Below are 27,775 nucleotides of genomic sequence, written 5' to 3'. Positions count from 1 at the left end.
GCCTCCCGCGCCCAGCAGCCGCCGCCGCCCCGGCGAATCCCAGCGGCGCGGTTACTGCGGCCCGCCCCCGGCCCCGCGGATCACTTTACTGCGGAGGTCGCGCCGCACAGCGGGCTGTCGTAAAGCGCTCTGAGGCGGAGCCGCCGCCGTGCCGCCCGGGCTCCTCAGCCTGACCGGCCCGCGCGCACGATGGCCGGCGCCGCGCCGCGGGTCCGCTACATGGCGGGCTTTTGCTGCCCTCTCGGGGGCCTGGCGGCGAGCAAGCCCCGCGTGCTGTGCCACAAGACGGAGGTCTTCCTGTCCACCGGGAGAGAGCTCGTCTACGTGTACGACCAGGAGGGCGGGCTGCTGACCGTGAGCGCCGGCCCGCGGGGACGGGAGGGGCCGGGCGGGGGCGGCGGTTTGCGTGAAAATGAAGACCGCGGGCCAGCGCGTCCCGTCGGCCTGACGCGCGCCCCTGTCCGCAGGCGGCGTTCCGGTTCCCCGACCAGGTGTGGCACCTGGAGCTGCTGGCGCCGCGCAGGCTGCTCTACGCGCTGTGCGCCCGGAGGGGCCTTTACTGCCTGTCGCTGGACCGCTCGGGCAGGAGCAGGTGAGGGCGGGCCCGCGGCCTCCCGCACGCGCCTGCTGCCCTCGGACTGCTTCAGAGCGAGCAGCCCCACCTCGTCGTGTTTGGGGACCCGGGCTGCCGCTCTGAAGCCTTGGCCGCCATCCCTACCCATATCTGGAGCCCCTGCCCCCCAGCACTCTTTCTGGAAATGTCTCAATCCTTAGCGGGGTTCAGATGGTTCGCCCACGGTGGGGCGGGAGATCCTGTCGTTTGGGCCCTGGTGGCCTGGCGCTGTCAGGTGAGACACGCCCCCCGAGGCTGGGTCTTTATCAGAGGGAGGAGAAGGCAAAAGCATCATGACCTCGAGTCAGTGATCAGTAGAGACCATCTGGGTGGGAAGGAAGAGAGCTCGGGGCAGCCAGGCCCATGTTCAGCGCAGAACCTGCAGCTGCTGACCGCAGCCCATGCTGTAGAGGGGGCAGCTTGGGCCCAGACCGGACGGTTCTGTGCTGTGGGGTGCCGGTTCAGGCTGGTTTTGGATGCGTTGGTGCTTCCTGTACTTCCTTCCGTTGGATGCCTGGGTGCTTTCTGGGTACTTCGTGTCCTCTGTGTACCAGCGGAGTCCCTGGGGAAGGTGGGAGGCCATGTGGCAGATGGACTGCTGAGCAGCCTTGAGGGTCACTGAGGTGACCCATGAGCCAGCCTGCTCCATGCCAGGTTATTGTGAAGAGAACCTGGGAATCCCACTCTGCCCAGGCCTGACCAGTGTGTTCCTTGTTCTCCAAGGTCTACAAGCCAGGATGACAGGGACAGTGAGGACAGTGACCAGCCTTGCCCTGTGATCACTGTGGACCCTGATGCCTGCGTCCTTCCCGATGCTGCGCTGTGTGCATTCACCGTCCTGGACAGTTTGCTGGTCACCCTGGTGCAGGGCCCTGCCCGGTGGAAGATGCAGCTGTTTGAGCGGCCCTCTCCAGGGGAGGACCCCCGGCCAGGAGGCCAGATCAGTGAAGTGGAGCTGTCCACCTACACCCCCCCAGCCGGGGTCCCAGGAAAGCCTGCAGCCCCCCACTTCCTCCCAGTGTTGTGCTGTGTGTCACCGTCAGGCTCCAGGGTCCCACACAACCTCGGGGGCTCCGGCGGCTTCTCGCTGGAGGACGCCCTCTTTGGTCTCCTCTTTGGAGCTGATGCCACCCTCCTGCAGTCACCTGTGGTCCTCTGTGGTCTCCCTGATGGCCAGCTCTCCTGTGTGATCCTGAAGGCCCTGGTCACCTCCAGCTCAGCCCCTGGTGACCCAAATGGTCTTGTCAAGATCCTCCATCACCTGGAGGAGCCTGTCATCTTCATAGGGGCCCTGAAGACAGAGTCACAGGCTGCAGAAGCTGCAGAGAATTTGCTGCCCGACGAGGATGTGCACTCTGACTGCCTGGTGGCCCTTGGTCACCTGGGCCGGATGCTGGCCATCAAGGCCAGCTGGGATGAGTCCGGGAAGCTGGTGCCTGAGCTGCGGGAGTACCGCCTCCCAGGCCCTGTGCTCTGTGCCACCTGTGGTGGGGGTGGCCTCGTGTACCACAGCACCCCTTCTGACCTCTGTGTAGTGGATCTGTCTCGGGGAAGCACCCCACTGAGCGCTGAGCAGCCCGATGAAGGCCCAGGAGGCCTGCCCCCTGTGCTATGCCCAGCCAGCCTGAACATCTGCAGCGTCGTCTCACTGTCTGCGTCTCCCAGGATGCAGGAAGGTACGAGCGGCTGTCTGAAATTAAAGAGGGGAATTCAGGGTGGAGCCTCCTTTTTGGCTGTCTTCTGCCATCAGGCCGCCTTCCTCTCCTGGCCTTATTCTTTTGCAAGGCTGACGGGTGCTGGCACAGCCTAGCGGTTAACTCTCTTCTTGTCTCTGGGTCAGGCAGGGGCTGGTGGTGGGTCTGCGTGTTGCTCTGCCTTTGGGGGATCTAGGGTGTGGCCCACTGCCTGGTAGGGGCTGAATGTGCTGCTAGCTGGCTGTAGATTCAGAGGAAACTGAATATTGGGGTCCGCCACAAGCACCTCCTCAGCAGGTCCTGTGTGGTGAGCAACCGAGGGAGGTCTGTTCTGGACTTGCCCTTCTTCCACAGGCTACACATCCCTGCTTGTGTCACAGTAAGGCCTGCCTGTGAGTCTGCTCTGGATCGAAGGCAGATAGCATCATAGAGCTCTAGTTTTGGGTTTTCCATAGAAAAAGCCAGAGAGGGTTTCACCTGTGTGTGCTCAATGCTGGGGTGAAAGGAATAGAGCCACTCCCTACCCTGCCAGTGCATTTTTTCCTGAGTGTACGCACGTTGTGAGCATGCTAAGAAATTTCGCCATGGACAATACACAGTAGGAGAGAAGGGCTTTGAAGGGAAAAGCCAGACTCTCCATTGCAGAGAGGAGGCTTCAGATGGGGTCAGAGATGGGGAGGTTTGGGGCCACCGACCGAAGCCCGGGGTGCGGACAGCGCCTGTGTCTGTCTCGAGACTTTCTCACTGGACACTGGCCTTGGCCTTCTGCCAACTTCTGTCCTGGAGCCCAGGGAAACCACCAAGTATCACACTGCTTGCCCCTCCCAGCCTGCTGACCAGGCTCCATATGTATCTGTCACCAGGTGGCACTGAGCTCCTGGCCCTGTCTGCCAAAGGCCGCCTGCTGACCTGCACCCTGGACCTGGAATCAGAGATGCCTGGCTCAGCCAGGATGACTGCGGAGAGTGCAGGCCGGAAGATTAAGGAGCTGCTGTCTGGAATAGGCAATGTCTCTGAGAGGTGAGCAGCCGGGCTCGGGCCAGGCAGAGGCTGCTGCGGCATCCTCTGGAGGTCGTGTCCCTGTACAGGGTCGTCCTAGGTCTGGGAGTTCTTGGGTGCCAATGAGCCAGGCCAGGCCATTTCTTGGCCTCTTCTTTTGAGAGGGAGTCTCATTTTGTCACTCAGGCTGGATTGTGGTGGCGCGATCACCATTCATTGTAACGTCCTCCTCCTGGGTTCAAGCAATTCTCTTGCCTCAGCCTCCCAAGTAGTTGGGATTTCAGGCGCCTGCCACCACGCCTGGGTAATTTTTGTATTTTTAGTAGAAATGGGGTTTCACCACATTGCCCAAGCTGGTCTCGAAGTCCTGGGTTCAAATGATTCACCTGCCTTAGCCTCTCAAAGTGCTGGGATTACAGGCGTGAGCCACCATGCCCTGCCATTATTTGTCCTCTTAAGATGTCTTGAGAGCCTCTGGCATCACACTGCTTGATGACAGGCTGCCCGGCTGCCTGCCTCTGGAAGATGAGCCAGGACTGCCCCCCAGCACCCCACACTTTCTCCCTAGTGGGGCACAGGAGACATCCCCTGCTGAGTCCTCACCTTTCCTGTTCTCAGCACAGGACCAGCGTGCTTTTCCTCCCGCAGCGTCAGCCTTGGGATATTCAGAGAGAACACGGAGTGCGCAGTGTCCCTGCACCCCTCACATGACCACTGGGGGCACAAGAGCGAGGGCCTGCCACTCCAGGTCCCTGTGGTTTAGGGCTGTTTCTGTAGTGCCTGCCACCCCTCTGCCTATCGCTGTGAAGGCTTCGAGGGAGAAAAGAGGCCCACTAGGAACATCTGGGGGAGCTGAGGGTGGGGCAACATTCCACCTGGTCCCTGCGTGGCCCAGACATGGGTGGTGAGCTTCTGGAACCTGGCAGTTAGCCTAGGCTCCCCAACATCACCAGCTCCAGCTCCATCTTCTGTCCCCTTTCCTCCTGTGGCCCAAGAGGAGAGGATCGGTGTGGGTGGGACCAGGAGAGCCAGGCTCCTGGGGTGGGGTCACTCTGGCGCGGCTCCACTCGCACTACATTTAGTGCTTACCGGGCCTGAGATGTGGTACCCGGTGCTGTGGGTGTCCCCTCTCTCCTGGGGGTCATGTCTATCCTTTGCAGAGTATCTTTTCTGAAGAAAGCAGTTGACCAGCGGAACAAGGCCCTGACAAGCCTCAACGAGGCCATGAACGTGAGCTGTGCACTCCTGTCGAGTGGTGCGGGTCCCAGGCCCATCTCCTGCACCACCAGCACCACCTGGAGCCGCCTGCAGACACAGGACGTGCTGATGGCCACCTGTGTGCTAGACAACCGCAGCGACTTCAGCCTGGACCAGGGTTGGACCCTGTGCATCCAGGTGCTCACCAGCTCCCGTGCCCTCGACCTGGACTCGGCCTGCTCGGCCATCACCTACACCATCCCCGTGGACCGGCTTGGCCCTGGCACTCAGCGGGAGGTGACGCTACCTCTGGGCCCTGGTGAGGATGGCGGGCTCGACCTGCCTGTGACCGTATCCTGCACACTCTTTTACAGCCTCAGGGAGGTGGTGGGCGGGGCCCTGGCCCCTTCGGACTCTGAGGACCCCTTTTTAGATGAGTGCCCCTCCGACGTGCTGCCCGAGCAAGAGGGTGTCTGCCTGCCCCTGAGCAGGTACACGGTGGACATGCTGCAATGCCTGCGCTTCCCTGGCCTGGCCCCGCCACACACACGGGCCCCCTCCCCACATGGCCCCCCAAGTGACCCTGTGGCCACTTTTCTGGAAGCTTGTCGTGAGCCTGGCGGCCAGCTAGCAGGACCCACCTCCCTGCGGGCCGAGTACCTGCCCCCATCTGTGGCCTCCATCAAGGTGTCAGCGGAGCTGCTCAGGGCTGCATTGGAGGACGGCCACTCAGGTTAGTGGCACTGATTGGCTTCGCTCAGCCAAGTCCTTGGGACTTCTTTTGTTTAGGAGACAGGGCCTTGCCCTTTGCCCAGGCTGTAGTGCAGTGGTGCAATCATGGCTCACTGCAGCAGGAAGTGATCTTCCCATCTGGGCCTCCCAAAGTGCTGGGATTACCCGTGTGAGCCACTCCACCCCACCCACCTGAGGCCTGTGGACATGGGCTGTTCCTCCCTCTTCCAGCTGCTCCTGGGGCAGCCCGGCCCCCAGCCCAGCGAGCTCTGCTCAGGAAATGAGCTTCGCTTGCGTCCTGTTAGCTGTTAGGATCTGGCCTTACGTGGTGCCCTCTCACCATGTGTATTTCTTTTAAATTGTGTTTTTTAAACTTATATATGGAAGCATAACCTAAATACAGAAGAGTTATAAAGGAGCCACACTGTGAGCTTCACAACTTGGGCACCTGGGAAGAGCATCAGTTGTGCTCACCCCAAAACCTGGCACCGTTCATCAGGCCTGTGTGTGAGCTCCATGGAATGGAGTGTGTGGTCCCTTCTCTCTGTTCTTTGCTCCTCCATGTGTGTGAGGCCCTCTGTCCCTGGTGCAGATGTCACCGTTGTGCTGCAGTAGGGTGTGTGGATGGTTTCTGGATTTGGGCTTGTGCAGAGAGGGCCGCCGCAGCCATCCCATGGGATGTTTCTGCCTGGTGCCAGGGTGGAACCACCTGTTCCTAGCATCAGCCCCCAGCAGCGTCGGCAGGTCCCCCTGAGTGAGGTTTTCTCCTTCCACTGGTCTTAACTGCCACCACCATCGTAGAACTTGCTCAGCGAGAAAGTCAAGCGGCGGCAGCTCCTTCCTTCCTCGGGGTCAGCTGGCCATGTGGAAGCTTAGGGTGGGGCTGTGAGCAGCTGGGATCCTGAGATTGCTCTGGGAGGCAACCTTGGGCCATCATGCAGGTCCCCGCCTGGTGGATTGGGCTGAGCTCTCCCTGTGCCTCCCCTCCAGGCGTGCCCCTGTGCTGTGCCACCCTGCAGTGGCTCCTGGCTGAAAATGCTGCTGTGGATGTTGTGAGGGCCCGAGCACTATCTTCCATCCAGGGAGTGGCCCCTGATGGGGCTGATGTTCACCTCATCGTTCGAGAGGCAAGCAGGGGTTCAGGGAAACGAGCCTTGGCGCCAGCATTTCTCAGAGTGGGGCCCCTGGCAGGAGGACCACTCCCCCTGGGTGGGGGCCCAGCAGCCTTTCCCCAGCCCTCCAGAGGGCTCTGATGTGACCGTTTCCTTTGACACCAAGCAGACCCCACTCAGGCAGAGAGGGCCTTGCAGCTCAGATCCCAAGGACTGTCCCTGTCCAGCCCTGTCCCCCACAGGGGCCCCTTTCCCTTGCACATAATGAAGTCATAGCGGGGTCCACAGTGCTGCTGGGTGACACCTGTACCCCAGGAGCAGCCACCACTAATCCCCCGCTAACCCCCTGCACTGCCAGAGGACTCGGGACCCATTGTGGAAGCTGCTGAATGGCAAATGGCGCTTCTGGTCCCTGGCCCATCGTGCACACCTTTCCAGTGACTCATGAATGGTGCCAACATCACCTCCAGCAGATCCTCACATCCCACCTGCAGAGGCTCTTGAAGAGTAGCCCAGCTTGCCAGGTCACGTGTGTCCCTGAGGATGGGCAAGGCTGCCCGGGGCTCAGAGTCTCCACTTGTTTTTCTTTTTTTGAGACAGAGGCTGGAGTTCAGTCCCCGGCTGGATCTCAGCTCACTGCAACCTCCACCTCCCTGGTTTCCAGGGATTCTCCTGCCTCAGCCTCCTGAGTAGCTGGAGGTGCGTGCCACCACACCCAGCTAATTTTTGTATATTCAGTAGAGATGGGGTTTCACCATGTTGGCCAGGTCTTTTTTTTTCCCCGCTCCGAGACGGAGTTTCGCTCTTGTGACCCAGGCCGAAGCGCAATGGCGTGATCTCGGCTCACCGAAACCTCCGCCTCCTGGGTTCAGGCAATTCTCCTGCCTCAGCCTCCTGAGTCACTGGGATTACAGGCACGTGCCATCATGCCCAGCTAATTTTTTGTATTTTTAGTAGAGACAGGGTTTCACCATGTTGACCAGGATGGTCTTGAATCTTGACTTCGTGATCCACCCGCCTCGGCCTCCCAAAGTGCTGGGATTACAGGCTTGAGCCACCGCGCCCAGCCCCAGTTGGCTAGGTCTTGAACTCCTGACCTCATGTGATCGCCCTCCTCAGCCTCCCAAAGTGTTGGGATTACAGGCTTGAGCGTTGGCCCTCAGGTACCTTGGCTGCCTACTACACAGCCCTTTCAGCCCTGAGGCTAGGTCTGGTGGTGGCGCTGGGGGTCGGTGCTGATAGCCCTGTGGAAAAGCCACAGAGGACAGTGTCCTTTGTGGCCCCCAGGCCCCTGGCATCTCACTTCATGTGCTGTGTGAGAACAAGCCTGGCTTCCTGGCTCTTGGCCTGTTCTTGCTATTCTTTGTTGTCCAGCTCGGCTCAGTCCAAATTTACTAAGGGAGATTTAGCTATCCCATAGACAGGCCCAGCAGCTCCTGGTACCCACACCAGTGCCCTAACCCTGCTGCAGACATGATCTGTGATTCCCAGTGTGGGGGGTGGGTCTGGGCCCCCAAGGGCATGACAGGATCTACATACAGGTTGTCCACAAGGCGCAGCACAGCAGTGGTTTCCTGGAGTGGGCCCCAGTCTGGCTCAAGGACCTGCGTGGATTCCTTGGTCTGAGGGACAGGGTCTTCCTGGACACATCTGTGTGCACACAAGTGGTTTCTTGCCATTGGTTGGAGGCTGGTTCTTCAGGTAGAAAAACCCAGATCAGGGTACTGAGCTCTGTCCGCCTTCAGGGTATAGGACAGCCCAGGGCAGGGGTTGGGACCCTCCCAAGCCTCATGTGCTGCCAGCTGGGGAGGGTCCCATGTAGTCTTGAGCCCCCAGGGCAGGTGGGAGTGCCATAGGCAGGTGGTGAGGCAGCTCATGTGTTGCAGGTGGCCATGACCGACATCTGCCCAGCAGGGCCCATCCAGGCTGTGGAGATTCAAGTGGAAAGCTCCTCTCTGGCCGACATGTGCAGGGCGCACCATGCCGTCATCGGGCGCATGCAGGTATATGGGCTTCTCAGGAAGGAGGCTAGGGTCTGTGGGTCGCTCACTGAGGTCCTTGATGGGACCCTGTAGCTTCTGGCTTCTGGGTCTGCGGCTCCCCGCAACGGAACTGTTGGAAGATGCACACTCACTCTGCAGCTGAGTGCGGTGTTCGAGGTGGGGCTGTGGGCGATGAGAGTCATGGGGCAGACCCGCTCAGGAGGCCAATGTGCCGCCCCCACCTGCAGGTCCACGCACTGCCAGGGCTGTCAGGCCAGTGGGTTTCTATTTGTGACCTGTGGGGTGGTCCTGAGGTTTCCTCCCTTCCCCTGGCTGGGCAGAGGCTGCGTGGAGAGGCCGTGGCCTGGGCGTGGATTCTGGATCCAGGTGTTGGAAGCCTACACGTCTTTGCCAAGAGAGTGGAGTTTGCAGCCTGCCCCACTCACAGCCCCAGGGGTTCCCTGGCACAGAAATAGCTGCTTCCATGCTGTGCCTAGAGCCAGCTTGGGCCAGCAGCTGCCAGATCTGAGAAGCTCTCGAGCTAAAGAAGTCTATGCTGGTGCCCCTGGTGGGGCAGCTGTCAGGCCCGCCCACTAGGACTGTAGTGCAGCTTCGGCCCATAGTGGGTCTGCAGTGACTCTAGAAATAGTTTTTGGAGTTTGTTATTAGGGGTGGTCCCTGCCTTGCTGCACCCAGGCTCGTCATTGATCTGCATGCCCAGGCCTGCCCAAGCCTGAGACCCAGGGCCTGCGGCCTGATGCCAGCTCAACTCCTATGGGCGCCGTGGTGATGCCTGGTGACCAGGCCCTGCGGTGAGCAGTGGCTCTACCCAGCCCCAGCCGGTAGCTCAGATGGTGGACCCCAGTGAGCACACCAGCTCACACAGCACCAGGAACCGGAGATCTCATTTGGTGCAAGGACCCTGCAGCCTGCACTGTGACACTGCCGTGACCCTGATGGGCATGTCACACAGCACCGTGACCCCAGTGATCTCACGGCACCACAGTGGGGCTGCCTGGGCTCGGGGGTCTCATCCTGAGTGCTGGGAGGCTGGAGGAGGGTGGTGCTCTGTCAGAGGAAGCTCTGTCCACTGGGCCATCTGGTCCCCAAGAACATCCTGTCCCCTGCTGAGAGCAGAGCTCCAGCCCTGGGTTTGTGTCCAGATCTCTCTTCTTACAAGGACACAGGTGTGTGGGGTCAGACCCACCCCAGTGACCTCATCTTGATCATCTGCAGAGACCGCATTTCCAGGCGCAGCCAGGCTCTGAGTGCTGGCACTAGAACTTCCATGTGAATCTGGGGGCCTGAGTCACCCCAGAGGAGCCCACGCACTGCTGCTGCCTCCTGGACACAGATCTTGGCTCAGGCCACAGACCTTAGTGTCTCCCAACAGCGAGGTGCCCGTTCCACGCACAGGAGTGCTCTTAGGACCCTGCCCAGCGCACGGCAGCTGCCAGCACTTAGGGAACCAGGCGGGCCAGTGCTGCCCCTCAGGGTGTTGAGGTCTCTTCCCAGTTGCTTTACTCTAGGGCCTGCAGGGCCTCACTGCCCAGGCTCTTCTGGAAATTTATTTTTATTTACTTGTGTATTTGAGACAGTCTTACTCTGTCACCCAGGCTGGAGTACAGTGGTGATATCTCTGCTCACTGCAACCTCCACCTCCCAGGTTCAAGGGCTTCTTCTGCCTCAGCCTCCCAAGTAGCTGGGATTACAAGCTCCCGCCACCACATCCGGCTAATTTCTTTGTATTTTTAGTAGTAGAGATGCGATTTCACCATATTGGTAGGCTGGTCTCGAACTCCTGATCTCAAGTTATCCACCTGCCTAGGCCTCCTAAAGTATGGGGATCACAAGTGTTAGCCACCATGCCCAATCCCATCTGGGAATTTGGGTCCAAGCCCAGGGAGTGGATGGCACAGCCCACAGTGGGCTGTGCTGCAGGAATGAGTGAATGGTAGGCCAGGGTCTCTGCACAAGACACTGAGGCAGCTTCCGGCTGCTCTGTGCTCCTGAGTAGCCTGAAGGCCAGGATGGGAGAAGGGGGCAGGTGGGCAGGTATGGATCTGCACAGAGTGTGGCTCTTGGGGACAGGGAAGATCCCAGCAGTGGAGAGGAAAGAACCAAACAAATTTATTTCCAAGAAACCGTCAGGCCAGGGGCTCTGCCCTGCCACTCTGGAGGGCAGGAAGTCGAGGTGAACAGCAGGGTGGAAAACACAGCAAAGTGCCAGGTTGGGGGGCGAAGCTGGGAGGCAGAACTGGGCAGAGGGAGAGAGTCTCCCTGCTCTAAGGGAAGTGGGGGCAGGTGCTAGGATACATCCCTTCCAGTGTGTCCTGTGTACCCCCAGACGATGGTGACAGAACAGGCTGCCCAGGGCTCCAGTGCTCCTGATCTGCGTGTGCAGTATCTCCGCCAGATCCATGCCAACCACGAGGTGAGCACCTGGCCCCTGTCCAGTCACCTGGGGTCCTGGGCAGTCCCTTCACCTGTGTAGCCAGGAGCGCCAATCACCTGGCCCCCGTCCAGTCACCCAGGGTCCTGGGCAGTCCCTCCACGTGGGTAGCCAGGAGCGCCAATCACCTGGCCCCCGTCCTGTCACCTGGGGTCTGTGAAGTCCTCACAGCACATGAGTGTGGCTCCCACGGGCCAGGGACAGAGTTGAATGGTCACGGCTGTTTCCTGCCCCTCATCATACCTGAGGGTTGGTGTCTAGGCCAGGCTGCGTCTCCCATGTTTGAAGGTTCTTCCTCGGACCACCTGCCACTTCCCAAGTATGGTCCTGAAGTGGTGGGTCCCCCAAAGGCACCAGTGACGTCCCCAGGGCCAGGTGGGGCCTGAGCTGCGGCTGTTCCACTGCAGACGCTGCTGCGGGAGGTGCAGACCCTGCGTGACCGGCTCTGTACGGAGGATGAGGCCAGCTCCTGCGCCACCGCCCAGAGGCTGCTGCAGGTGTACCGGCAGCTGCGACACCCTAGCCTTGTCCTGCTGTGACCCCGCGGGGCTGCCCTGGCCACGGCTCTGGCTTCGATTCCAGACTCTCTAACAGCCCCCTGGGCCTTAGTGGTTTTCAAGGAAAGCTGAGTGGGCCTGGCCAGAGCTGTGGAAGGTTGGGGAAGGTGTGACCTGGCTATGGAGAACAGGAAAGTGTTTGGAGGCTGTGGAACGCAAAGCAGATCCTGATTGGGAGCTACCGAGGCGGGCTGTGAACCTGGCGGGTCCAGCTTCGCATCCTCTGCTCGTGGCTCCTCTCCTGACTGGCCTCCACACTCGCTTTCCTCCTGGCTGACCGTCTTCCTGCCACAGCAGCAGCCCCTGGGCCAGGAGGTGATGGGGACATTCTGGACCCAAGTGCTGGAAAAACAGGGGTTCTGGGGTTTGGACTGGGGTTGGTTTGTAACTGTTGCTGCCACTTCACCAGGAGCACCACTGCCCCTGTGGGTGGCACTGTCAGGCACCCATGGTACCCTTGTCACACCTGCCCAGCTGCCCACTCTGGGACCCCGAGGTGGGAGGGAGCTCCCTGAAACCAAAGCACAAAGCACCATGCAGGCAGCTCCTGCAAGTGCCCGTGGCACTGAGCCACAAGGAAGGGCCATCCGGTGGCCTGTGGCCGGAACGCTTAACAGTGAGGGGCCTCCGGCCGGGCTGCACCCAGCACTGTGCACTATTTTCAGGGCCACTCAGGGTGGGGCTGTGGCCTGGGGGTGCCCTGAGCTCCAGCCCCCAGCCCCCAGCCTCCTCCCTCAGCCTGGGCTACTGCCCAGCTCCTGGTGCTGGCGTTTTCATCGGACGGGGGGGAGACCTCATCCTTCCTCCTGTGGGTGCTCGCGCCGTTCCCACCACAGGCACTGTCTGATGAGTGTGGGTGGGAGCCGTGAGGCGCTTCTCTGCTGTGACAAATGACCCTGTCTGTGAAACTTCAGGTCTCTGCTGTTTTTTTTAACCCCTTCCCACCCTCTCTCTGGTGTCCCTTCAGAGATACTGCACTGCTTGGAGCCCCCAGCACTGGGGTGGCCTCCAGGGAAGAAGCATTCTCTGTGACCCAGTCACCTTCAAGGAGGCCTGGGGCACTGCCTGGATGCTCCTGCCTTCCTCTACAAGGAGTGGGAGGGGACTATGAGGTACTGCCAGTCAGGGTTTGTCGCCCTCAGGGCTGACATCCAGGAAGCAGGCTCAGCTGGTGACACTCCTAACGCGGCCCTGCTGCAGCCTGTGCTCCTGGGGAGAGCTGGGGCCGAGTGAGCCACCCCTAAGGAGGGCCTGCCCCTCTTAGCATCCCACCGTGCTCCAGGGCCATCCTCTGCCACCCCGGTCAGGTGCCTCTGGCTCTGACCTTTGTCCAGTGCTGGTGCCCATGTCTTATTCTGAGCATCAGGGAGAGTGAGGGGGCTAGAGAAGCCCGTGGGTTCTCCTTAACAGGCCCTGGATGAGTGGGAAGAGGACTGTGCAGGGCCTGTGTCCTGTCCACAGGGCAGATGGAATCTGTTCAGGACTGTGCCAACCTTTCACTTGCCTTCACAGGCCACAGGGATCCCAGAGTTGACAGATCTGGGTCCCCTGCAGGATTCACCTCCCCACCCCCAGCCGGATGCCAGCAGGTCTTAGGCTGGGAGCCTGAGGGGCCTTCCACGGGGCTGCCGCCTGTCCAGAGTGGCACTGTCCACCCCTGTCAGCCTCAGCTGTGCAGGGGGTGTGGGGGCACCACTGTGGCTCATGAAAGAGCAGACACCAGGATGAGCCACACTGGGGTGCAGGTTGCTGTCCTTGGCACTGCAGGCTCCTGACCTAAGGCAGTGCTAGCCATCAGGTCTGAGACAGCATCCCCAGCTGTCCTGAACCCCTCTGTCAGGGCATGCTCCAGGGTCACCCTTGAAGAGGCATCAGCACTGGTATGTTTAAAAATACATCCTGCTGTGTGGGCGCCCCAAAAAAGCTGTAGCACAGACCCTGAGGGGCCAAGAGGACAGGTCACGTGGAACAACAAAAAGGAAATGTACAGAGGCAGGAAAGGGGACCACAGTGGGCAGCTGCCGGAGTGTACAGGTCTCTGAAATGCCTCCAATTCACAGCCACCTCCAGGGAACCTGCTGTCAACACTGGGCATTCAGGGAGTGCTTGGCCTCAGAGGCAGGTGGCAGGTCCACAGTCAACTTCTCAGGGAGCCTGTGGACCATGCTGTGGCCGGCCCTGCTGCCCATCTTGAGCCTCCCCGCCCTCACCTGCTCAGTGCACACCTGGGCCCTTGTCACCGAGCTTTCCCTATGTGAGGCCCTTCCTGGGTGCCAGGGGTGGCCTCTCAACCTTTCCAGCTTTCTCCACCTGCTCTGGCTCAGATCCTGGCTTGACACTGTAGCCTTGCATGACCCTCAGCCCAGCTCACACGTGGGGTGGGAGCAGCTGTTCCTCCTCCTCTCAGGGGCACCTGCTGGACACCACGTGGCAGCTGTCTGCATAGAGCACCACCTCCCTCAGCAGCAGCAGGGGGCCCACCCTTCCAGGCCCAGCCATTATTCCCTGTTCGAAAGGGTTTCTTTGACCTCCTACCCCACCCTCCACAGGCTAGCCTCTGCCTGCAGCCTCGCCCCAGGCTGTGGATGTGAATGGAAGTGGGGTTCCTGCAGTGGTAGGCCAAGTCAGGCAGGGTGGTGCTGGGAGACCCTCTCCAAGGTTCTGCTGAGGGGGGAGCCTGGAGGTGCTGAGTGCCAGTCACTGTGGTTCCACCTGCTGCCCCCAGCTCTCCTGCCCCAGCCTTGGCTGCCACCAGGGGACACTGCAGGCACCACACAGGGAACAGCCCTAGCTCTAGGGCTACTGCTCCTCCCTGCCAGCTTGGACCAAGTGGCGCCTGGTCCTCCAAGGGTTAACTCGGACTGCCTTGCCCACGTGGTTGGGACAGTTCCAGCCCCTTCCCACAAAACCCTGCCCTTCTTTGTCCCTAAGGCTGGTGGGCTTAGGGGAGGGGCATCCCAGCCGGTTCCTCCTCCTGCTGTGGGTGCCACCTCCCCAGGATTGGCTCTCCCCCGCCTTCTGCCACTCACGTGGCCTTGAGCAGTGTGCCAGAAAGGAAGGAAGCACTGAACGGAGCTGCCAGGGGCTAGGGAGGGTTGAGGGCCTAGGTTGGGGAGGCGTGGTGTCGTGAGATCATCTGTGATCTGTGTTGGTGGCTTCACCCCGCCCAGGCTGTCCCCCACCCACCCTCAGCCTCCATGTTCCCCAGGTCCTCAAGACTTCCCCACGTCCACCGGCTTGGGTCACCCCACCCATCCACAAGGCCACCTCCTGGGCCAAAGTCCTTGTTCTGGGCGCTCTATGGGGAGAACGGCGGGCCTCCTCCACCTCCAGCTGCAGGCCCCCCAAGCGGCGCCCCGGAGCCCACGCGCAGCTGCGGGACAGACTCAGTTTAATGCGCGACAGGCACACCCGGGCGCGACCTCAGTACTCCCAGAGCGCAGGCCCCACCGGGGCGTCGGCGTCGGCGCGCAGCAGGCCCGAGGCGCCACCGCGCAGGTACTTGCCGCTCCGGGCACGGATGGCCAGGCGGCCGCGCTCGCGGAACTCGAAGAGGAAATCCTCGGGGCGTTCGCCGTCGCTGCACACGCTGCCATGGCTGCCGGTGTACCAGAACCCGCCGCCGCGGCCTGTAGGAGGGGACAGCGTCGGCGGGGCGTCCACCTGCCCGTCGCAACCCATTCCTCGCGCCCACCCGGCCCGCCGCGCACCTCGGATCTGGTACGCGCCATCGCTGAAGCTCAGGTGGAAGACGTCGTAGACCGAGCGGTTGGTGTCCAGCTGGTTGGAGCCGCGGCGGTGGCAGACGAAGCCGTCCAGGCCGCGCAGCACCAGGATGGGCCGGTTGATGAGCTTAAGGATGAACTCCTCGTCCTTGCCTGGCGGGGAGAGCGTCTGCTGCGCCGTCCCTCCCGTCACCTTCCCTGTCCAGGCCGGGCGAGGTGGGCCCCTGGGAAGCACCACCCCCAGATTTGGGGGCCCAGATCTGGCACTGCCTCATGTGTGGCCTTGGCAAGGTGCCTAGGGGGTTCCCAAATGTGCATTGGAGATAAGGAGATTCCCATAAGGGCCCTCAGACCTAACTGTTTCCCTTGCCAAGATGGATTATGTGGACCAGCAAGTGTGACTGCCATGGCAGCAGCTGTTCGGTGGGCTGGGGAGGGTCCAGCTCTTGGTGGAGGTGGGGTTTCTGGGCAAGTGCTGTCCCTGGGTGGAGACAGCCCCTGCCCCACTCCCTGGCAGGCAGAGTGCTCACCCACAAAGTCGCTGATGGCCGCCAGCTGCCCATTCTTCTTCATGCACACGTAGCGCCCATTGCTGGCTTTGAGTGCCACTCGCCGGCCGCGCCACTCCAGCTCAAACATGGTATCAGTGGAACTGGAGGGAGCAGCGAAAGGTCTCAGGGAAGCAGGAGATGGGGGTGCAGGGTCTCACTTCCCCATCCTCCTCAGGTTCCAAGGACTGGGACAGGAGCCTGCCCTCCACTGACACACCTACCACCATCAGGAGCTACCACCCGCAGTGGCCTTTCCTCCCTGACTGAGCTGCTATGGCAGTCCTCTCCGAGGCAGTGATGGTGGTGGAAGTTATGGGGATGGGGATGGGGATGGGGATGGGGATGGTGATGGGGATGGGGTTGGTGGGGATGGGGATGGTGGTAATGGGGATGGTAGTGATAAGGATGCTGATGGGGTTGGTGGTGATGGGCATGGGGATGGCGATGGGAAGGGTGATGTTAATGGTGATGGGGATGGTGATGGGAATGGTGATGGGGATGGTGATGAAGATGGTGGGGATGGGGATTGTAGTGGGGATGGGGATGGCGATGGGGATGGTGATGAAGATGGGGATGGTGGATAGGGATGGTGATGGGGATGGTAGTGATGGGGATGGTGATAGGGATGGTGATGGGGATGGTAGTGATGGGGATGGCAATGGGGATAGTGATGAAGATGGTGATGGGGACGATGGGGATGGTAGTGGGGATGGTGGTGATGGAGATGGTGATGAAGATGGTGATGGGGATGGTGGCGATGGGGGTGGTGGTGGTGGGGATGGGGATGGGGATGATGGTGATAGGGGTGGTGATGGCGATGGGGATGGGGATGGTAGTGATGGGGATGGGGATGAAGATAGGGATGGGGATGGGGATGGATGATGATAGGGGTGGTGATGGGGATGGTGGTGATGGGGATGGGGATGGGGATGGTGGGGATGGGAATGATGGGAATGGTGCTAATCCAGGTGTTGGGGGTGGTGATAGTGGTAATGGGGATGGTGGAGGAGGAAGGGGTGCGTGCACTCACACTTCTGTGGCTGTGGCCTCAATGCCCCCATGGGTGACCAGGGTCCAGTAACCCCCAGTGCTGGAATAGAAGGTGCACTTCTTTGTCTCCTGGTCAATTTGCATCAGGAAGGTCTCATGGTCTAGTTCTTCATCCTGATTGGCTGAGACGTTGACCCCTGGAGGGAGGAGATGGGGAAGCCCCTCACGCCTCTCCTGAGTAGGGAGCAGGGGACAGGGAGGCATGCTTTTTGGGGCACCCTTGAAGCCAGAAGGGGATCTCATCTAGAACCCGCTTGATTTGAGATTTGGAAGGCACCTCTCAGAGAGCCTGGGAACCCTGCCCTGGGGCCATATGTTCCATCTGTGGACCCTGCACACTGTTCCCCAGGGAGTCATGACCTCCCTCCACACCCCTAGGAGTCAGGCTCTTCTACTTGGCACAGCCCCCACTCTCTGCTAATCAGTAATCAGCTGGTAATCTGCTTGCCTTGCTCTCTTGAGCCAAGGCTTACACCAGCCTCTATTTATAACTCACCCTAAGCTGCTGGGTGGGCACAGCCAGGACCTAATAATGGGGATGGTGAGGATGGGGATGGGAATGGGGCATCCATGGGCACCAGGCAGGGGCTGGTCCCTGTTACTTCTGCAGCTTCCCCAACCACCTATGCTTGGTATCCCAGGAGCTGTGGGGGAGGATAAGACTGCCCCTGCCTCCATCTGGGGTTCCTGTGAGGGGATGGAGGGGCACCCATGCCCAGCGTGGGGACAGCAGGCACCAGAGCCTCTCCAGCATCTTCTGTGAACTGAGTCCCTGGCTCCTCCCACAAACCACTTCCCTGTTTCCATGGCAACCAGCCCTGGGAGTGGTGTGGCAGATTGCAGAGCCCCCCCAAGAGGCCCAGGGACTCTGGTGGCCTGTCCAGCTGGGGGACCAGGAGGGAATGATGGGCAGAGCCCCATGGGGCCTGAAGATGGGGCCAGATCCCACCCCACGCTGTCCTGAGGGGAGGAGGGCGCCAGACTGTGGCTAACCTAGAGAGGCTAGGACCTATTGCCTTCTGCCAGCTCCAAGGCTGCCCCTCACACCCCAGGCTGGGGTCTCCATCACTGATCAGATGCAGAGGAGCAGCCAGCATGTCCGCTGAATCGTGGCCCAGCATTCGTGCTCGCATCCCCACTACCACCAGCTCTAGATCCTGGCAAATACTGAGCTAAGAGCAGCTGCCACATCCCTGGAGCCTGCCTAGGTCCAGTGGAGGGGAACACGGACACGGTGCCCAGGGCAGCAGGAGCCCTCAGGAGGAGGCGCCGATGAGGGGCGTGGCAATGCCGTCCCTGTGGGCACTGAAGGAAAAGCAGGTGCGAAGCCACAGCATCGTAGGGCTCCCGCTGCCACCGGGCCTCCTCGGCCAGCACTTTGGTTCCCCAGGGTTGCCCCACACCTCCTTCAGACAGGATGCTGTCCAGGGCTGCCTCACTCAGCCATCTGCATCCAGGGACACGGCCTCAAAGTAGGAGAGAGCTGGAGTCCGCGTTGGTCTAGGCAATGCTGGTTTTAGGCTCCTCCAGAGAGGCTAGTTGAGCAGCTGGGGGACCCTCAGTTCTGGACAGTGAGTGTGAAGCAATGTCGCTAGGATTTAGGGGAGAAGTTTCCTACTCCTGAGAAGACACAAGCAGAGCCAGTGCCTCTTTGTCCTCTGGATTTTGTCCTGCCTGGATGTGAGGCCTGGAATACCAGCAGCCACATTATGACCATGAGGGTGTTAGGATGAGGTCAGAGCTGACCCTGGAGGGTGGTTTGGCGACAAGGTAAGAACAGAGGACTCCGAGGAAGCCCTGAGCTGGCGCTGGTGGCCACCTGGGAGCCCACCAAGGCCAGGGCCTCTGCACTCCCATTTTAGGAGGTGATCGTTGTCACAGCCTGAGCCAGTCTGAGGCCAGTTTTCTGTTACCGGCAGCATCAGACACTGCCTGCCGTGCTGTCTGTCAGCAGAAATGAGCAGGCTCCAGCTGATGGAGACACCACGCAAGCTGGGTGCTCACAGCCCTCAGGGGAAGAGGCTTAGGGGCCACCCAGCCAGGGAGATGCCTCGATGAAGGCCCGCTGGGCAGTAGCAATGCTGTGGCAGCACCCACACTGCAGCTGCCTTGAAGCTGGGAATTCCAGCCCCAGGACTGAGATGCCACACCCCGCTCTCACAACACCAGCTGCCAAGTGAGGGGCTGAAACGTCTGGTGGCCAGGTCATGGCCCTCAGCCCTGTTGCAAGGCAGGGAGGGAGGCAACTGGCTGCCATTTCCTGCTTCTAAAGTGGGAGATGGGAGCCGGTCTTTAGTAGGGGATTCTCCCCTCAAAGGGGCGATGGAGACAAATGCAGGGTGGTTGAAGATTAAGAGACTGAAGAATGGTTCATACAGCCCCCAACCCTCCATCACCACCACCATCGTCATTGCCACTGCCACCACACTGTCCCCATGCCCTCACCTCCACCTCCCACCACTGTCCACGTCACACATCACTGCCACCACTGCCACATACTGTCACCACACCCTCACATCCACCTCCCACCACCGTCCATGTCACACATCACTGCCACCACTGCTACATACTATCACCACGCCCTCACGTCCAACTCCACCCCACCATCCACATCACACATCACTGCCACCAATGCCACCACATTGTCCCCACGCCCTCACCTCCACCTCCCACCATCGTCCATGTCACATATCACTGCCACCAATGCCACGGCCACTGCCATGCCCACCGTTCAGGCTTCATCACAAGCTGTCCAATACGAATACCATACGAATACTTAAAAGTCCAATGTCTTTGGCTCTCATAGAGGAAGAATTCTCACTGCCACTGTCCCACTTACCCCCTTTAAGTACCTAAGGATTGCCATGCACCCAGGCCCGGGCCAGGAGGCATTGCAGCTGGACTGTGGGCTGTGATGGGAAGGAAGGCCATGGCTGTGCATCCACAGTTGAACCCCCACTCCTGGGACCATATCACCACTGGGACAGACCCGAGGACACTGACTGCAGTGGCAGGGCCCCTGTAGCCACAGCCAGGTTCTGTTCTCAGTGCTCAGGGTGGAGCCTCTGCCATCTGGCCCCAGAGTATCAGTGTGTCCAGGGGGCCTAGATTTCCATCAGGGCGGGGGCTTGGTGGGCACCTGGGAGCTTCTGGGAGATGGGGAGCTCTCCTTGCCCAGCTGGTGCTGGTCTGGAGAGGCCCAAGTCAGGAGAAGGAGCTCCATGCACCCAGCTCTCCCCACCTCGCCTCTTCAGACCAGCTCAGAGCCCCTGGGGTGTGGCCTGCCACTCTGGGGCACATGGAGCCCCAGTGGTGTACCCAGGGGTTAGCAACTGCCTGGTCCAGGGTCTTCCCCCAGAGTTCAGCTTGCTTGTGTGGAAGGAGGAACTGCTGGGGTTCACACCACAGGTGGCAGAGGGAGTCACGCAGGGAGGGTACTGGTGACCTGAGAAATGGGGAGAGCCAGGCCATGCCCACTGAGCAGGGAGGCTCCTCCCTAACAAGGGTGAGGCTGTATGCCCCAGTGTCCTCTAGCACTGGAGCTGACCTGAAGCCCCCTACTCCTGGGGGCTACATAAGGCTCCACTAGTTGGGCACGTGGTGGTGCTGTCCCCTCCCTACCACTGGCTCCCTGCCCTGCCCCAGCCCCTCCCAATTTCATTTAAAGTCCAGAATGTGGGATGGAGGAAGAGAATGGGACAAACGGGGCTCCCACAGCCTCCTGCCCACATGCCTCTCGTGGTACCAGGCCAGGCTGTGAGCCCCCTGCCCCTGCTGGGCACTGCCCCACCAGACCCACACCTCTCCAATCTCAGACTGTGCAGCTGCCCAGGGCTTGGCTGAGACATTCTCCAGCTGTCCTGAGAAAGGCCGGGACCCCTTGCCTCTGACCCTGAAGCCACCACCCCTCAGTGGGGGCCCCTGGGCATGGACCAAGGCCCACCTACCTGCACTGTGAGGGCCACACATGTCCCATCTGACCCCCAGCTCAGAACAGACATGAGAACACACATAGACAGGATGCCACTCCCCGAGAGACCCCCAACAGACTCCTCCCTGAAGCAAGGGGTCCAAGCAGCCCTCAGGAGGCCGCCATCTGCGCCCCCTTACCTTGGCGCACAGAGACGTAGCGGTGGTTGGCAGCCACCAGCACTACCTGTGGGTGACTCTCCTCCAGGTCAAAGAGCTCATCCTTGCCCGGCCGCGTGTTCCGGCCGGCCTTGAGGGTGCCAGCAGGCCCCACGGGTGCCAGGTAGCGGCCGTCACAGTCCTTGAAGGCCAGCTTGCCTGCCTTGAACTCCAGTGTGTAGCAAGCCCGGGACTCAGGCTCCCAGACTAGGCAGCCGTCACTGCGCAGGTAGCGGCTGTCACAGGTCTTGAGGCAGTATTGCCGGCTCTGGAAGATGAGGGTGAGGAGGGCGTCCACACCCCAGGGCACGTCGCCGTCCGCTGCCATCTCGTCCTCCTGCAGGCACAGGTGCACGTAGCGCCTCCGGCTCACGCTCAGCAGGTGGGCCTGCGGGTGGATGGCCAGATGCACGGTCCACAGCTCCGCCGGGGAGATGGCTGTGGCGAAGCAGGACAGCCGGTCCTCAGTGCCCCCGAAAAAGCGGCCGTGCGGCTCTGACTGCAGCACCCAGCGCCCGTCCGGCTGTGGCAGGACCAGGAAGCGGCAGTCACGGCCCGGCCGCTCTGCCTCGCAGGCCACACGCCCGTCCTTTTCGGCCGACAGGTAGCGGCCCAGGTGGCTGCTGCGGAGCAGCACAGCGGTGCCCTGCCCGGGGTCGGGCTCCAGCACCCAGGTCTGCTTCCTCTTGAGGCTGGGCGCTGACGCATTGACCTTGAAGCCAAAGCTCTCGGCTGTCAAGTAGCGGTCGGTGTCATTGAGGAGGCCGAACTGAATCTTCAGCACCTGGTGCAGACCATTGGTCGGCATCTTCAGGCTGGCCGGTCCCTGGAGGGGCCTGGGACGCTCCCTTTAAGTGCTCACGGCCCCCACAGTCCCCCAGAAGCCTGGCTCTGCTCAGCTGGCTCGTGGCCCCCAGACCCAGTGGGCGTCATGGACCTGTTGCCTGCTCTGACCCGCCTCTGACCCGCGGCTGCAGCAGCCTCGCAGCTCTTAGAGGTCCAGTGAGCAGCAGAGGGCAGGCGGGGAGGGCGGATCAGAGATGTGCGGCTTAGGAGTGGCGCCTTTCATTACCCCCGGCTTGGATTTCAGCCACTCCTGGATTGCAGACGCCAGAGCCTGAGGGCCTGCAGGGCTGGGGAGCAGGGTGGACCCCCTTTCCTCACAGCGTGGGCCCAGTGCCCCTCCTCATGGCCCTGCACCTCTTGGCCTCTCTGGTTCCTGCCCACCTCCTCCGACCCCCCCGTGTGGGCTCCCAGCCGAGCCCGGCCCTTCCCTATACAGAAGCCACCCAGCACTGCCGCAACCCGATCTCTGCCTGCAGCCTCAGTGGCCACCAGGCCCTCTGCTGGATCCAGTTACTATTTCTCTGATTCCTGCTGCCAGGAGCAGAGCAAGGACCCCACCCACAACCTGCAGCCCAGGTCGCCTCCACCTCAGGCCGGCCTCTTGCCATGCTGCTCAGGCCCCTGCGTGACGCCCACGGGACCACTGCCCACACCTGAGGGTGGAACAGAGTGCCTGTGCAGCCCTGCAGAAGTGGGCAGGGTCAGAGGCCTCGGGCTGTCCTGGCCACAGCATGACGCCCACGGGACCACTGCCCACACCAGAGGGTGGAGCACAGTGCCGGTGCAGCCCTGCAGAAGCGGGCAGCACTCCCATGTGCTCTGAGCAGGGCACTGGGCCCTGAGGCTGCCCCTTCCTCTGCCGTGAGCAGGAATGAAGCCACCTCACTTCACTTCGGGGTTTTTACTGGTGTGGATCTGGGAGGCTGATGGGACGATGTCCACACCATGCTCCCAGCAGTGGCCCTTGGAATCTGGGAGAAGATGAGGCCAGCAGGCTGGGAGAGACTGGAAGGGGTCACACCTGTCCCCAGCACCTCCCACCCTGGGCTGCCTGGCTGCAACCCTTCCCCAGAGCCTGAGGGGCACTGGGCCCTGCTCACTGTGCCTGACCGGCTCCCGCACCTGCCTCAGGGGTTCGGAGCCAAGGAGTGAAACCAGAGCTGCCCACCCTGGGCCAGAGCCAGCCCGGTGTCCTCTTCCTCCTAACAGCAGGTGACCCTCTGGTCTCCCTGGGGACTGGGAACAGGGGCCACAGTCTTGGCCTGGAGTCACCCCCCTGTCCTCCTGGCCCCCCATCTCCTGAGTGGCCATCATAGGGTCCCCATATGGCAGGGGACTAGCCAAAAGCAAGGGGCCTTGCCTGGGCCCCTGGAGACCATGGTGGTGGAGTGTGCACAGACTCGGGTTCTTCCTCTGTCCTCTAAGCCCTGGGCAGCAACCGTGCCAGGCACCTGCAGACACTGTCCCCAGTCCCCATGCTCAGGGGCCAGGGTGGAGGCGGAGAGACTCCCACATGCAAATGCCCGCCATAGCACTGTGCACGCCGCCACTCTGGGGGCTGGTCTCACCTCTCCCTGTGTGCTGGCCTCACCCACCTCTGTGATTCACATGTGCTTATGAGGCACCTACTGTGTGCGCAGCCAGGCCCCATCCTAGGAAGACGCAATCTGGAGCTGTGCCTCCTCTCCAGAGACGATGATGCCCACACACACTTGCCACAGTTTCCAGGGGTGAGGACCCAGGCTTAGCACCCAAGCCAGGGAAGAGTCTCTGGTTTAGGGGCACAAGTCAGGGGTGCTGCCTGAACCTCAATTTCCCCTTGGATCTTTTATTTTTTTTTGGAACAGGGTCTCACTCTGTCGCCCAGGCTGGAGTCCAGTGGCACAATCTTGGCTCACTGCAACCTTTGCCTCCCGAGCTCAAGCAGTCCTCCTGCCTCACCCTCCCAAATAGCTGAGACTACAGGCACTTGCCACCACACCCAGCTCATGTTTGCATTTTTAGCAGAGAAGGGGTTTTGCCATGTTGCCCAGGCTGGTCTCGAACTCCTGAGCTCCAGTGATCTGCCCGCCTTGGCTTCTCAAAGTGCTGGGATTACAGGAGTAGCCACAGTGCCCAGTCTTCTGTTGGATTTTGAGGGCACAGCTCAGTTGGTCTGAGTGGTGGGGGAAGCCAGAGGGGTAGCTGTGCCCATAGTCCCCCTACCCCAGGCAGACACTGGCTACACCTCCACGCTCCAACACCCAGCCAGGCTGTGAAGGAACCCGGGGTGGCCTGTCCCTCTGATTGGCATGAAGCCTCATTAGCGCTGCCTGGGCTGGCAGGGTGCTTAGGCATCAGGTGCCTAGCAGGAGCAAGCCTGGCCGCCAGGCACTAAGTGGGCCTGGCTCTGGACAGCCTCTCAGTGGCAGAGCCAGAAGTGATGATGGCTCATCACTTCTGGGGCCTACAGCTCCGCGCTGGGCAGGGCTGCCTGGCACTGACCCAGGTGTGTGAGCTACGGGGGACTCTCGGGCCCCAGGGGAGGGCAACTGAAGGGTGGGCACCTGGGCCACGCTTCCTTGCAGGGAGGGTTTGCAGGGCTCCCAGTCCCTTCCACCTCCACCTCAGGACCCCAGGCTCCTGCCCAGCCACCTGCTGGGATCATGTTTCCTCTGGATCCCCAGCAAGGTTTCTGGCACAGAGCAGGTCCTTAATAAGTGTCTGAGGTTGTTGACTCTAGTTCTTTATTATTGAGATGGAGTCTCACTCTGTCGCCCAGCTGGAGTGCAGCGGCACAATCTTGGCTCACTGCAACCTGCGCCTTCCAGGTTCAAGTGATTCTTCTGCCTCAGCTTCCAGAGTAGCAGGGATTACAGGCACCCACCACCACACCTGGCTAATTTTTGTTTTTTCAGTAGAGAGGGGTTTCACCATGTTGGCCAGGCTGGTCTTGAACTCCTGACCTAAGGCGTTCCACCCACCTCGGCCTCCCAAAGTGCTGAGATTACAGCTGTGAGTCACCATGCCCAGCCATCTGGTTCTTTTTAAATTTATTTTAGAGACAGGGTCTTGCTTTGTGACCCAGGCCGGAGTGTAGTGGTGCTGTCGTGGCCAATGGCAGCCCCAGCCTCCTGGGCTCAGGTGATCCTCCCACTTTGGCCTCCTGAGTAGCTGGGACCACAGCACAGGGGCCCGAATCTCTGGTGTGATGGGCTGGCTGAGCCTCTGCCGACGGGCACAGCGTCGTGCACGTGTATGTGTGTGTGTGTGTAGGGCCACAAGGACCAGGTGGGCAAAGGTTGCCAACAGGGTCACCTGCTGGGCCAGCCTTGGACCCTGGAATGCCATCCTGGATCCCAGCCAAGAGCCCAGGTTGTACACTGCCCAAGAGAGGCTGTTTCCAGGGTCCTACGCATTTCCTGCAGAAATATACAACTCACAAGGGCCTGTGGTGGGCTGGGGTGCTCTATCCCCTCCCCACCCCTACCCCCGCAGTGTTCTCAGACAACGGGGAGCCCTTCCCATCGACTTCCACAAAGCCCTGTGGCCACACCTCTGGAGATGCCACGCACCCACTCATATGGGGTACTACTCGCCTGCCATCCTGACCTGTGCTGTACTGGGGACATTCAAAGCCACTGCCACTCTGAGAGCTCCACACCCCACCCTGGCTCTCCTCTGAACCCGGTGGGTGGAGGTGTCTGCCCCGTGTGTTCCTGAAGCGCAGGCTGAGGTCTGCACCTAGGAGGGATGCCTTGTCCTGGTGGGCACTTGAGAGGGTGTTTGAGGTAGCAGTACCCCCAGCCACCTGCTCCAGGGAACAGCCAGCTGTGGCAGACCCCCTGGCTCCAGCTGGGCCCAGAGGGCAAGGAATGCCTCAGCCATCAGCATCACTGGAGGCCTCCCCTGAGGCCTGAGCCTCAGCCTCCATCCCTCTCAGTGCTGGGCCAGCTAGAGAGAGAGCTGTGGTGGGACCAGGAAGCCGTGTGCCCCCACAGGCCCCTGGTGCCCCCCATCCCCCCACCCAGCCTTTCCTGAGAACTCTCAGGGAACCATTCGCTGTCTGGGGTGCTGGGGGATGGGCTGCCCTGGTGTTGAAGGGCCCCCCTTCCCCTCACTCAGTTGGCCCCTCTGGTGCTACAAGGGGAAGGACCCCAGTCCCCCATGCCTAGACCACTGATCCCAGATGCTACAGCCCAGCCTGGGCTCCTGCTGGCACACTGTCTACTGCCATGGTGACCAGCACGTGCTCCCGGTTGGGTGCCCTGGTGGTGTGAGCTGGCACAGGCCTGCATGTGTGTAGCTAGGGGAGAGGTGGCTCCCCACCCTGCTGGCCTGGAGCCCTGGAAACAGAGCCCTGGGGCTGAGGACCACTAGTCCCCACAGGCATCGAAGGAGCCCCCATCTTGGTGCCAGGCCCTGACTGCTGCCACTCCTGTAGGCATCTCTGTCCCCAGTGGTTCCCAGGTGCTCCACCCTCCCCCTCATCGCCATGCTAGGCCCCTGCCCAGGCTCTGCTGACCCCTGGTCCTGCATCCAGGTGAGGCCCCCCTGCTGGGCACACTGGGCCTTGATGTCCTGACTCCTGGCCCCACGGCTGCTCCCAGGGCCCAGCCCCCGATGCCACTCCTGAGCCCAGGCCCACAGCCCAGCAGCCTCATCATTTTTTCATGGCTGAGCTATCGGCCTTGCCGCAGTTCCGCTTACACTGTCGAGGGGGCTGCACTACTCTTTCTCCGACCTGGGTTGGTTTACTGAGGCCAGGTTTAGGGTGACAGGCTCCACTGGCCAGACAGGGGGCAGGGCAGAGTTGAATGAAGAGCTTGGGGAGGGGCTCTCCAGCGTGGTCTCCTACCTGCTCAGAGGGACCCTCTCCTCTCCCAGCCCCTCCGAGCAGGCCACTTCCTCAACTGCCGTTTGTTCATTGCTGGCTGCTCCGGGCCTCCCCTTGGGACCATCAGGGTGGAAAGCCCACAAAGTCTCCTGGCTTTTGCTCTCTGTGAGATCATAAGGTGCTGGTCAGGGGCTGTGCCTGGAGGGGAGGGGAGGAAGAGCCCCTTGGGGAGGGCTCTAGGCCTTGCCAGAAAACTCTGCGCCCCACCAAGGACAAAAGTCCCCAAAGGGACCCTGAGGCCAGAATCAAAGGTGTCTCAACCAGCCCAGATGCCCCACAACCACTGGGGTGAGCCTCCCACCCCTGAGCACCACGGACATGGACACCTGGCATGGAAAGCCCTCAGCTCTGCAGGTGGTAGCCTCTGCACAGCCCATCCACCTGCATCTACACACACACAGGTGTGCACATGCCCTGCCTACACGTAACACCACACGCCGGTAGCTACAAGGTTAGTCACATAACAACAGGCCGTCACAGGTGCCCAGAGAGTACCTACTGTGTGCCAGGAACCATGCTGGGGAAAGGAAAGGAATTTACTCTATTTCTCACTTCTGGGACAAAACAGAAATGGACCATTTACCATTCTGTAGTGAGCAGGTCTCTGCACACAGTCACCATCATGGGTCACCCAGCTCCCTGGGGACAATGCCACTCCATGCCAGTCTGCTTTCTAAAAAAGTCTCGGGCTGGGTGAGGTGGCTCACGCCTGTAATCCCAGCACTTTGGGAGGTTGAGGTGGTTGGTTCATGAGGTCAAGAGATCGAGACCAGCAGGGTGAAACCCTATCTCTACCAAAATACAAAAAATTAGCTGGGTGTGGGTGGTTCATGCCTGTAGTCCCAGCTACTCGGGAGCCAAGGCAGGAGGATTGCTTGAACCTGGGAGGTGGAGGATGCAGTGAGCTGAGATTGCGCCACTGTACTCCAGCCTGGTACCTGGTGACAGAGTAAGACTCTGTCTCAAAAAAAAAAAAAAAAGTCTCATTGCCTATAGTTAATGAAATGGTGAAGAAAACAACAGAGGCCTTGGGAATTAAAAATATGATAGTTTGGACAGGAGTGTTGGCTCAAGCCTATAATCCCAGCACCATGGGAGGCTGAGGCAGGCAGATCACCTGACGTCGGGAGTTCGAGACCAGCCTGGCTAACATGGTGAAACCTGTTACTACTAAAAATGCAAAAACTAGCCGGGTGTGGTGGCAGGTGCCTGTAATTCCAGCTACTTGGCAGGCTGATGTAGAATTGCTTGAACCTGGGAG

At 60.7% G+C, this 27,775-nt stretch overlaps 2 protein-coding genes across 7 annotated transcripts; one reads left to right on the top strand and one right to left on the bottom strand.

Annotated features, from left to right (window-relative positions):
- The first annotated feature begins 131 nt into the window (after window positions 1–131).
- On the top strand, window positions 132–12,246 carry FAAP100 (FA core complex associated protein 100). Of its 5 annotated transcripts, none has more exons than XM_035302082.3 (9): window positions 132–326; window positions 468–592; window positions 1,337–2,289; window positions 3,171–3,327; window positions 4,467–5,236; window positions 6,226–6,362; window positions 8,234–8,350; window positions 10,677–10,763; window positions 11,189–12,246. In XM_035302082.3, the coding sequence occupies exons 3-9, from the start codon at window positions 1,500–1,502 to the stop codon at window positions 11,318–11,320; spliced, it is 2,190 nt and encodes a 729-aa protein (XP_035157973.1). In that variant the 5' UTR covers window positions 132–326; window positions 468–592; window positions 1,337–1,499; the 3' UTR covers window positions 11,321–12,246. The 5 variants fall into 5 exon arrangements, with proteins under 5 accessions (XP_035157973.1, XP_002748881.1, XP_054112576.1 ...); XM_002748835.6 differs by having other exon boundaries at window positions 132–354; XM_054256601.2 differs by having other exon boundaries at window positions 132–354; window positions 468–848.
- Window positions 10,436–21,800, bottom strand: FSCN2 (fascin actin-bundling protein 2, retinal). Of its 2 annotated transcripts, none has more exons than XM_035302083.3 (5): window positions 20,775–21,800; window positions 16,645–16,801; window positions 15,594–15,715; window positions 15,049–15,216; window positions 10,436–14,967 (listed from the first exon to the last, which is right to left on the bottom strand). In XM_035302083.3, the coding sequence occupies exons 1-5, from the start codon at window positions 21,598–21,600 to the stop codon at window positions 14,762–14,764; spliced, it is 1,479 nt and encodes a 492-aa protein (XP_035157974.2). In that variant the 5' UTR covers window positions 21,601–21,800; the 3' UTR covers window positions 10,436–14,761. The 2 variants fall into 2 exon arrangements, with proteins under 2 accessions (XP_035157974.2, XP_054112585.2); XM_054256610.2 differs by having other exon boundaries at window positions 14,713–14,967; window positions 15,049–15,287; window positions 15,590–15,715.
- Window positions 21,801–27,775: the final 5,975 nt, after the last annotated feature.

The sequence above is a fragment of the Callithrix jacchus genome, chromosome 5 (genome assembly GCF_049354715.1).
Source record: "Callithrix jacchus isolate 240 chromosome 5, calJac240_pri, whole genome shotgun sequence".
NCBI classification, from domain to species: Eukaryota; Metazoa; Chordata; class Mammalia; order Primates; family Cebidae; genus Callithrix; species Callithrix jacchus.
Note: the sequence above shows the minus strand (reverse complement) of the source record. Positions and strands in the feature narration are given on the sequence as shown.

Excerpts from the sequence above, each read along its gene's own strand:
- FAAP100 (XM_002748835.6), top strand. The coding sequence starts at position 190 with ATGGCCGGCGCCGCGCCGCGGGTCCGCTACATGGCGGGCTTTTGCTGC. Across the intron at positions 355-467 it reads AGGAGGGCGGGCTGCTGACC|GCGGCGTTCCGGTTCCCCGA; the intron begins GTGAGCGCCGGC and ends CCCTGTCCGCAG. Across the intron at positions 6,363-8,233 it reads TTCACCTCATCGTTCGAGAG|GTGGCCATGACCGACATCTG; the intron begins GCAAGCAGGGGT and ends CATGTGTTGCAG.
- FSCN2 (XM_054256610.2), bottom strand. The coding sequence starts at position 21,600 with ATGCCGACCAATGGTCTGCACCAGGTGCTGAAGATTCAGTTCGGCCTC. Across the intron at positions 16,802-20,774 it reads CTACGTCTCTGTGCGCCAAG|GGGTCAACGTCTCAGCCAAT; the intron begins GTAAGGGGGCGC and ends TCCTCCCTCCAG. Across the intron at positions 15,716-16,644 it reads GAGGCCACAGCCACAGAAGT|TTCCACTGATACCATGTTTG; the intron begins GTGAGTGCACGC and ends TGCTCCCTCCAG.